The following is a 10,257-nucleotide window of genomic DNA, read 5'->3' as shown; positions in this document are numbered from 1 at the left end:
CATCTAAAGCTGTGGCTGAAGTCAGTTGTTCTTGTGTTTCTCATCACTAATGGTCAATCATCACTTAATTAATCACTTAATTATCTCATTAACTTTAACACTTCTTAAGTGTTACTTTTAACACCCTGTAGTGTGGACACATATGTACACTGAGGAGTGTTAATTTAACACTGGGGATTTTGCTGTGCATAACTGAGGCCGATGCGATACGCATCTCGATGCATAGCCAACGATACGATACATTAAAGATACATGAAGCAGCTAGCGATGCGATGCGATACAATACATTAAAGATACATGAAGCAGCTAGCGATGCGATACGATACATTAAAGATACATGAAGCAGCTAGCGATGCGATACGATACGATACACCCCTGTTACGATGCAGTGCGATCCGATTTCGATTCGATGCAGTATGATGCAATGAAACAAATATGATGATATGCATTTCAGTATGTTACAGATACTTTTATTTCTTTGTTTCAGACAACAAATCATAAATTAACTTAAGTGCCTTCTGATTTGTAGTGCATGACCCTTACACAAATAGGCTTTGGTAGTGCAAAAAAGATGAAAAAAAAAGTTCTGTCTCCACTTAAACTTTTAACAGCTCAAACATTTAACAGTGAAAAAATGTAAGGATGCTGCTCAGAGATAAAATGAAGAAATGTTCCATAACTTGCTAGCAGATGAATGTGCTTTCAGCAGACAATTACTCAGTGAACAAAAAACAGGTGCTACATAACCAAAAATAATAAGAAGTACCAAAAAAAAAAAAAAAACTTTCACAGTTATTTCATAACTGTATTCAAATGTAAAAAAATGCTTCCTATCTGGTATGTGGTACCTCGGCTCCAAGACGTGGAGGAGATATTGGAAGCCCGCGTTCTCTGTAACGCTGTAAGGCTGAATGTCTTTACATAAAAAAGGCGATTCCGTCGGTTATTGCCTTGGAACGAGCAGAACTGTAAGGCAGCTGCGATCAAAAAGTTTTGATCGTTTGCTCACCCGGCGTCCCGCTAGCAGTAGCAGGTTCAGCTAAATCCGAGTGAGAGGAGGAGGAGGCCGGCGTCTCCAAACTCACACCGTGTCGGCGCTTCAAGTGTGTTGTCAGATTCGTCGTGCTGCCTGTATATTTTATAGTGGCACGACATATTTTACAAATTGCATGGGTTTTATTAAGATTTCCAGCTCTCTTATAAAACCCAAATTTGTAATTACTTGGTGGAGGATGCAGCTGATCTACCTCTGCCATGTTAATCTATGCTCTGTTGTCTCTGTAGTGTTGTGATAGGCTACGTCATATTCACGCAACAGTGAAGAGAGACGTGCTTGAGAAACAGTTTAGAGGGGAGAAAACAATCTCAAAATTTCTAAATTATGAAAGTATAGTATGTCTACTAATAATTATAAAGAAATAAATCTGGTTTACCGATGCAGACATGTTAGAAACGATGCATCGCGATACAAATGCCAATTTGTATCCGATGCACACTTTTTAAACCGATGCATCGAATCGTTAACTTTTTAAGCCGATGCACCGAGCGAATCGGGGAATCTTCCCATCCCTAGTCCAGACTGCCATCTAGAGGATATCAGTCACACTAATAAACGCCTGTAGGTTTTATAAAGTATAAGTAATAAAAGGTAAGAAGTAAAGAAGTGATTAATTAGTTTAGTGAGATTGGACCAAATGAAAACACTCAAGCGAACCAGAATAAGTGAATAATTAATATTACTAGTTCTTAATTTAATAAATTCTCATTTTGTTATTGTACATAGCGGTATAAAATAACCAATCAAACAGGATTAAGACACTGCAGGGTCTGAACACCAATCAGATTAACGCCTGTCGCCGTTGCTCCGCCCACAGCGCAGGAAAATCCTCAAGACTTTCCAGAACATTTTGAGGCAAACAACAGAAAGAAACTGACAGAGACTAAACACTGGTTTGAGAAACAGAATTGAGGAAATCTTCCTTGTGTTCGGTCTTCATCACACTCCAGCACAGTTTGTGTTTTACCTGGACTTATCTGTAATATTATTTCCATTGTTTGTGAGTATTAAGTTCCAGTGTCTGATCATCTTAGTTGTGTTTTATGCAAATCAGGGAAAAACTGAGTATCAAGTCACTAAGATTCATTTTCACCTCCAGTATTTTTAACTTTCAGAACAAAATGACCACATTTACAACTAACATTTTGCCATCATTTACTCGCCTCCAAAGCATTACAGTGATGTTTCTGAAGTGTGTCATGATCCTATTTTATATGAATATGTAACCATTAAATCTGTTTTTGCTTATTGCACAGTAAAATCCCCAGAGTTAAATTAACACTGCTCAGAGAACATTTGGTCCCACTCTACAGAGTGTTAAAGTAACACTGAATCAGTGTTAAAGTTAATGAGATAATTGAGAGATTAATTAAGTGATGATTGGCCATTAGTGATGAAAACCTGATGATAATGAGTAGAATCACTGAAGGAAAGAGAAAAAGAAAAACACAAGAACTACGACTGACTATAAAAAAGACATTAAATCTCTGAAGATCTCAGCAGAGGAGGATTAAACAACTCCACAAACAGCATTACCAGCTTCACACATTACTAACCAGACTGACTTTATTTCTGTCAGACGTCTCTTATTGAGAATTAACAAATGTTTTGTTTGATTTTGTTGTGAAAATTGTTAGTTTTTAATGTGACCATCATGGTGATCAGTGTTTTCTTTAGTTGGGCAGTTTGATGACTTTTTAACATTAGTGTTTCTCTGGCTGCTGTAACTGAGTTTGCTATAGCAAGAAAAGCAAGAGTAAACACAATCAGATGCTGTCGGCTGCTCGATGATGAGAATATGATCATTGTATAATGATTTAATTCATTGATTTTATGACTGAGTATGAGCAATATACTATTCACTTTTTTTATTGTGATTTTAGAAAAGATCCAACACTGTTTTAATCAGAAAAGCTGGATAAGTTTTTGCAACCAATTGTACACTAATCGTTTCCAACTCCTGCGAGATGAACTCACACACAGACATCAAGAATCTGCCTATGAATCTCAACAATGGTGACATGCTTCATGCCACAATGCATTCTGGGAGCCATAGATGAGTTTTGCGTGATGCACCCAGAATGCATTGTGGCATGAAGCATGTCACCATTGTTGAGATTCATAGGCAGATTCTTGATCTCTGTGTGTGAGTAAAACTCGCAGGAGTTAGAAGTGCTTATTGTGTGATGTGTTATTAAACCGCAGTACAAATCTTACGTAAATTTTTTTTGAAAATTGTTTAGTTTCTCTGATGATAACATTGCTGGATCTTCTGCCCTAGAGTCACAAGGTTACTTTAATCAATGACTTTCAGGGGATCAGCAAATAAGGCACTATATGATGATAACAACTGTATCATAAACAACAAGCGTCAAGATTTTCTTGCCATTTTCACCGCAACGAACAGTTACAGCAGCCAGAGAAAAACTTATGTTAGCAAGTCAAGGGTCAAGAGCCCAATTAAAGCAAACACTAATCACAATAATGGTAACTTCAAACAACTTTAATTTTCAATAAAACATCAACATCTAAACCTCAATAAGAGCTTCTGTAGTCGTCTGATAGAAATAAAGTCTGTCTGGTTAGTAATGTGTGAAGCTGGTAATGCTGTTTGTGGAGTTGTTTAATCCTCCTCTGCTGAGATCTTCAGAGATTGAATGTCTTTTTAATAGTCAGTCGTAGTGCTTGTGTTTTTCTTTTTCTCATTCCTTCAGTGATTCTACTCATTATCATCAGGTGTTCACCACTAATGGTCAATTATCACTTAATTAATCTCTTAATTATCTCATTAACTTTAACACTGATTCAGTGTTACTTTAACACTCTGTAGAGTGGGACCAAATGTTCTCTGAGCAGTGTTAATTTAACTCTGGGGATTTTACTGTGTGTGTAAGATTTGCTCTTAAATCTCATTGTTACTGATATCATCCGATGAATTATATAATGAACAGGTAAAATAAACAGATTGTACCGTCACTCAGTTGGTTTTGAGTCCAAATTAAATGTTTTAGTTTTTTCTTTGGCCTCAAAAGTGGACTTAGATGTTCTTAGTTCAAGTTCTGTAATGTTGAAGGCGCTAAAACAAGTCAGTGTGTTTGATTTGTGTTCACACTGTGTCTTTTGTGCATTTGTTGGTCAAAGGATAATCTGAGATGTAGGATTGGCGACACATTGACTGATAGATGAAGCGAAATAACCAGCTATTGTCCAAAAAGTGCCAGCGTTCGGCGAGTGTTCATTTCCCATCCCGACTGTAAAGCTTGAGTCATTTTATATAGAGTATGTGCATTTTTGAATACATTATCTTTATAGTTCACATTATTTCCTCCTGTTCACACATTAGCTTCTCCTAACACTAGTGAACAATACTGGAAAAAATACAACTTTGGTCACTTTTATTACTTCTAAAATCAACATATCTAAGAATCAGACATAAAAGCAGCTGCTGTGACGGCTGTAAAGTGCACTTCATGTTTTTGACCACTAGATGACAGTAAAGTCAATGGAAGAGCAGAAAAGATTTGAGTAATGGATGTAATTTCTCCATTTTAAGAGGCTGCTCACTGCAGAGCCATGGGTGGAGCGAGACGTCCAGCTCCTCCCCTCTGGATGTGATGTGGGTGTAAAGGGTGGAGCGAGACGTCCAGCTCCTCCCCTCTGGATGTGATGTGGTTGTAAAGGGTGGAGCGAGACGTCCAGCTCCTCCTCTCTGGATGTGATGTGGGTGTAAAGGGTGGAGCTAGACGGTCCAACCACACCCTAACCGACCCATAACTCCATCCCTCCACCCATAGATTCACAGAGGAGCAGCTGGAGGTCATTTGGCTCTGCTGTGAGCACCACTGGGCCATTTTTGGGAGTTATTAAATAGATCTGTTAGTGATGTAGTGTTTTTAAGACCATTAAAACTATTCTTCCTGTATCTGTCGTCGGTCTGGTATCTGAGAGCTTGAGTTGTCTGTCAGAAACTGGCACTGACCCACTTACACACAATGTAGTTGCTGATGGTTACGACTGTGTGTGTGTGTGTGTGTGTGTGTGTGTGTGTGTGTGTGTTGTCCACCGCTTCATGTGTTAAACACAGAGTTTGTGTGAGAAAGAGGAAGTGACACTAAGAGCTGTAGAGAAGCTGCTCAGACGCTCCTGAGCCGTGATGAGCATCTTTACACTGTTCTTTCTCAAAGCAAACATCTTTCACATATTCTCTCACACAGATTTAACAATATTGAGCTCCACAGAGATAAAGCTTGACGTGTGTTTGACATCTGCAGACATTAACTTTCTTCTCCAGTTGATCTTGTGTGGTTGAGATGGCGGTCACTCATAACAGGAAGAGCAAGGCCGACATTTATAGCTGCACTTTATAAAGTGTGAAAATGAGGCGTGGGACGATTAAACTGCGGATGTTTTTCTCTTTTGGGCGTTGACACATCGACACTGCAGAGCGGTAAGAACATTTTAAACATTATTTATAATAATTCAGTTCAGCTACGAGTGATATTTGTAAAACTGTTGTAGGTGAATGTTGGTTTGATGAAGTGATTCTGACTCCAGAAGCTCAATCTCTGCTGTAGATGTAAATATTGTGTGAAGCTCTTTAGACACACGAGGCCTGACATGAGAAACATCATCAGTTCACGTCAAGCCTTCAATGAGCCGTGGATTATTCTCAGATCATCGTGTGCTTCATCTGTCAAACAGAGTTTGTGATGTTGTGTGTCGATGATGCTCATAATGTCATAATTGTCAGTTTTCTGATTGCAGAAGTCACTATGGTGTCGTCTCTCATAAAGTCTCTTCCTCTGATTGTAGTGATCATGACTGCGGGTGAGATACAGATATTTGAACTAAAGATGATTGAGCTCTTCACACTCATAAACGGACATGTTAAAATATATTTTTTTGTATATTGCTCTAAAACACATGAAAGCCTCTTCATTCCTCATGTCTGTGTTTCAGGGGTTGATGGTCAGCTGGATTATGGAGTGAATTACAGCCCTTCATATGTTTGTGCATTAAAGGGATCATCAGTGACAATATCCTGCACTGCAACATATCCTCAGAGTTATGAGCTCAAAGAAGTTTTCTGGACCAAACCTGTTGTAGGTGTTGTAGATCCACCTGGTCTGTGTTCAGATCCAGAGAAGAGAGGAAGAGTTCAGTGTTTGAGTGAAGATAAAGATAAACACACTTCCAGTCTCACTTTGACGGCTGTAACAGAAGCTGATAAACACGTCTACTACTGCAGATTTACTACACACAGAGCGGATGGAAGATTTACGGGGATTCCTGGAGTTCAGCTTGACGTCACAGGTAAAACTAGTCAACTCTCAGAAATAGACACAGAAACACACAAACACACACATCAAGCACTTTCTTATGTCACTGAATCTGCAGAATGACCTTCTTTATTTGTTGTAACACAAAAGGAGATATTTGCGTATGATGTAGGAGAAGCTTTGACGCCTCTCACGGTTCAGACTAATGGGTCTGGGCAACAAACTCAAGCTCTTCTTCTCTTATATCAAAATCCTCCCACATTTCTCTTTAAAAATGCTTGTTTTATACTCTAATTCATGACCGGTGTTTTGTTTTGCTCTATCCTCTGAGCTTCTGTGTTGGTCAAAATGTCATGTGTCGGGTCAAAGCAGAATAAAGTTATTTTAGTTTATAAATTTTTAAATATGGATATTTTTCTCACACAAGGCTTTGCTTCAGAAGGCCTTTAGTAACCCCTGGAGCCGGATGGAGTGCTTTTATAATGGATGTTGTTGTTGTTTTTGTTGCACAGTAAATTCCCCGGGGCCTGTACTATGAAGGTACACAGTAAAATCCCCAGAGTTAAATTAACACTGCTCAGAGAACATTTGGTCCCACTCTACAGAGTGTTAAAGTAACACTGAATCAGTGTTAAAGTTAATGAGATAATTGAGAGATTAATTAAGTGATGATTGGCCATTAGTGATGAAAACCTGATGATAATGAGTAGAATCACTGAAGGAAAGAGAAAAAGAAAAACACAAGAACTACGACTGACTATAAAAAAGACATTAAATCTCTGAAGATCTCAGCAGAGGAGGATTAAACAACTCCACAAACAGCATTACCAGCTTCACACATTACTAACCAGACTGACTTTATTTCTGTCAGACGTCTCTTATTGAGAATTAACAAATGTTTTGTTTGATTTTGTTGTGAAAATTGTTAGTTTTTAATGTGACCATCATGGTGATCAGTGTTTTCTTTAGTTGGGCAGTTTGATGACTTTTTAACATTAGTGTTTCTCTGGCTGCTGTAACTGAGTTTGCTATGGCAAGAAAAGCAAGAGTAAACACAATCAGATGCTGTCGGCTGCTCGATGATGAGAATATGATCATTGTAAAATGATTTAATTCATTGATTTTATGACTGAGTATGAGCAATATACTATTCACTTTTTTTATTGTGATTTTAGAAAAGATCCAACACTGTTTTAATCAGAAAAGCTGAATAAGTTTTGCAACCGATTGTACACTAATCGTTTCTAACTCCTGCGAGATGAACTCACACACAGACATCAAGAATCTGCCTATGAATCTCAACAATGGTGACATGCTTCATGCCACAATGCATTCTGGGAGCCATAGATGAGTTTTGCGTGATGCACCCAGAATGCATTGTGGCATGAAGCATGTCACCATTGTTGAGATTCATAGGCTGATTCTTGATATGTGTGTGTGAGTAAAACTCGCAGGAGTTAGAAGTGCTTATTGTGTGATGTGTTATTAAACCGCAGTACAAATCTTACGTAAATTTTTTTTGATAATTGTTTAGTTTCTCTGATGATAACATTGCTGGATCTTCTGCCCTAGAATCACAATGCTCCTATAATCAATGACTTTCAGGGGATCAGCAAATAAGGCACTATATGATGATAACAACTGTATCATAAACAACAAGCGTCAAGATTTTCTTGCCATTTTCACCGTAACGAACAGTTACAGCAGCCAGAGAAAAACTTATGTTAGCAACTCAAGGGTCAAGAGCCCAATTAAAGCAAACACTAATCACAATAATGGTAACTTCAAACAACTTTAATTTTCAATAAAACATCAACATCTAAACCTCAATAAGAGCTTCTGTAATCATCTGATAGAAATAAAGTCTGTCTGGTTAGTAATGTGTGAAGCTGGTAATGCTGTTTGTGGAGTTGTTTAATCCTCCTCTGCTGAGATCTACAGAGATTGAATGTCTTTTTAATAGTCAGTCGTAGTTCTTGTGTTTTTCTTTTTCTCTTTCCTTCAGTGATTCTACTCATTATCATCAGGTGTTCACCACTAATGGTCAATTATCACTTAATTAATCTCTTAATTATCTCATTAACTTTAACACTGATTCAGTGTTACTTTAACACTCTGTAGAGTGGGACCAAATGTTCTCTGAGCAGTGTTAATTTAACTCTGGGGATTTTACTGTGTAGTTGAACAAACTCAGGGTTACAGGATTGGTTTTGAGTTGACAAAACCAAACCGATGCAATCAAGCTTTATTGGTACCATGACGCAGCTCATCAGCTTTCTCTGTCAACTCAGGCTTTGATCCTGAGTTTAGGAGTTTAGCTGTGACATCAGCACTGAACAGCCAATCACACGCTGTGGATCAGTCAAACTGAGATCTACTTCTCGCGAGAGAAGCAGCTAAATTGATTTATCTCTTCTGCAGAATATTACATGATTGAAAATATTAAGAATTTAAACAAATGTACACAGGAAGAAGAAAAGAGCTGTCTATGAAAGCTGTCAACTTTAAGAAAAATCTTACTTAGTCAGTACAAGTAAAAGTTATGAAGTTAGTTTAGTTGATATAAGAGAGAATTGAACATTTAAACTCGCATGTAGTCATTTTTATAGCTTTATTTATTGATTTTAAAGCTTATTTGTATGACCTTTATATAGGCTATTTATATTAATTTTAACTATGTGCCTATTAATGATTGATTAACTAAAATGATACATGTGTAAGTGATTAAGGGTATAATAATTACTTAAATGATATCTAAGTCATTCAAAATTATTATTATAATAAATAAGCATTGTTAAAAGCCAGACACTTTAGTCTTTTAAAACCATTTGCTATGTAGTGACCTTTAATGTGGAGTAGAAACAGGGGGAGTGGCTTCATTGCATCAGAGGCGTGTCACTTTGCTCGCAGCTGATTGGTCTATTTTCAGTTTGAGATCTCTTATCCAGATCATAACCTGCCCTGGAGCAGGTTAGCTGTGGAGTGTAAGTTACTATGGCGATGAACACGGCTAAAAGCCAAACCACTTTAATGGTACCTAAAACCCAGGATTGGCACAAACTAAGCTTAAACATATCTGGCTAGCAGCTAAACCGGCTTCATGGTATCGGCCCCCGGTGTTGAATTAACACCGCTCGGTGTTCATATGGGAACCATCAGCAGGTGTTAAAGTAACACTGAAGCAGTGTTAGAGTTAATAAGATACTTAAGTGATTAATTGAGTGATGATTGTTTGATTATTGAAGACACCTGATGATAATGAGCAGAATCACTGAAGATTTCGGCTTGTCAAGTTGAAGTGTGCGCCGTTCTCTCCTAATGCCTAGTTCAGACTGTATGATTTTCAAACTGGTCGTATCACTGCTCTTTTCACACTGCATGACTATCTGGGCCAGCACTCAGTCACTGCTGTGTTCACACTGACCGATGGATCGGCGACTGGGGGTTTCACACTGCATGACTACAAGAGGAACAATCACTGACAGCTCTGTTCCGTCTCAAAAAAAACCCAGACTCAAAACGATGTAGTACACATGCCAGGCCAGTGTGTGGCGCTGTAATTCTGCCACAGAGATGCACTAAAAACAGAGAAGAAGAGTTGTGGCTAGAAGGGGTACAGCAATGGTAGGAAGTGAGGCAAAATCTCACAATAAAATAACAATAAATAAATGTGCTACTTACCAGATGTGTTTTATTAACGCTACTTAACAGATTTGTGTCCAACCCTGGTCCTGGGGCCGATACCATGAAGCCGGTTTAGCTGGCTAGCCAGATATGTTTAAGCTTAGTTTGTGCCAAACCTGGGTTTTAGGTACCTTTAAAGTGATTTGGCTTTTAGCCGTGTTCATCGCCATAGTAACTTACACTCCACAGCTAACCTGCTCCAGGGCAGGATATGATCTGGATAAGAGATCAAACTGA

At 38.2% G+C, this 10,257-nt stretch overlaps 1 protein-coding gene across 2 annotated transcripts in view; it reads left to right on the top strand.

Moving 5' to 3' along the window:
- The first annotated feature begins 5,164 nt into the window (after nt 1–5,164).
- LOC307123686 (B-cell receptor CD22-like) overlaps nt 5,165–10,257 on the top strand; it is a 23,593-nt gene continuing 18,500 nt past the window's right edge. Inside the window, exons 1-3 of one of the 2 annotated variants that reach the window (XM_079812326.1) lie at nt 5,165–5,504; nt 5,822–5,884; nt 6,017–6,370. In XM_079812326.1, coding sequence (XP_079668452.1) covers nt 5,830–5,884; nt 6,017–6,370 — 409 coding nt within the window. In that variant the 5' untranslated portion in view covers nt 5,165–5,504; nt 5,822–5,829. Of the gene's footprint in view, nt 5,505–5,807; nt 5,885–6,016; nt 6,371–10,257 lie in introns of both variants that reach the window. The other variant, XM_079812327.1, reaches the window with a different exon arrangement.

This window comes from Gobio gobio (genome assembly GCF_949357685.1).
Source record: "Gobio gobio genome assembly, chromosome: 3".
Classification (NCBI taxonomy): Eukaryota; Metazoa; Chordata; class Actinopteri; order Cypriniformes; family Gobionidae; genus Gobio; species Gobio gobio.
The sequence above is the reverse complement of the archived record's forward strand: the minus strand, read 5'-3'. Positions and strand labels throughout refer to the sequence as shown.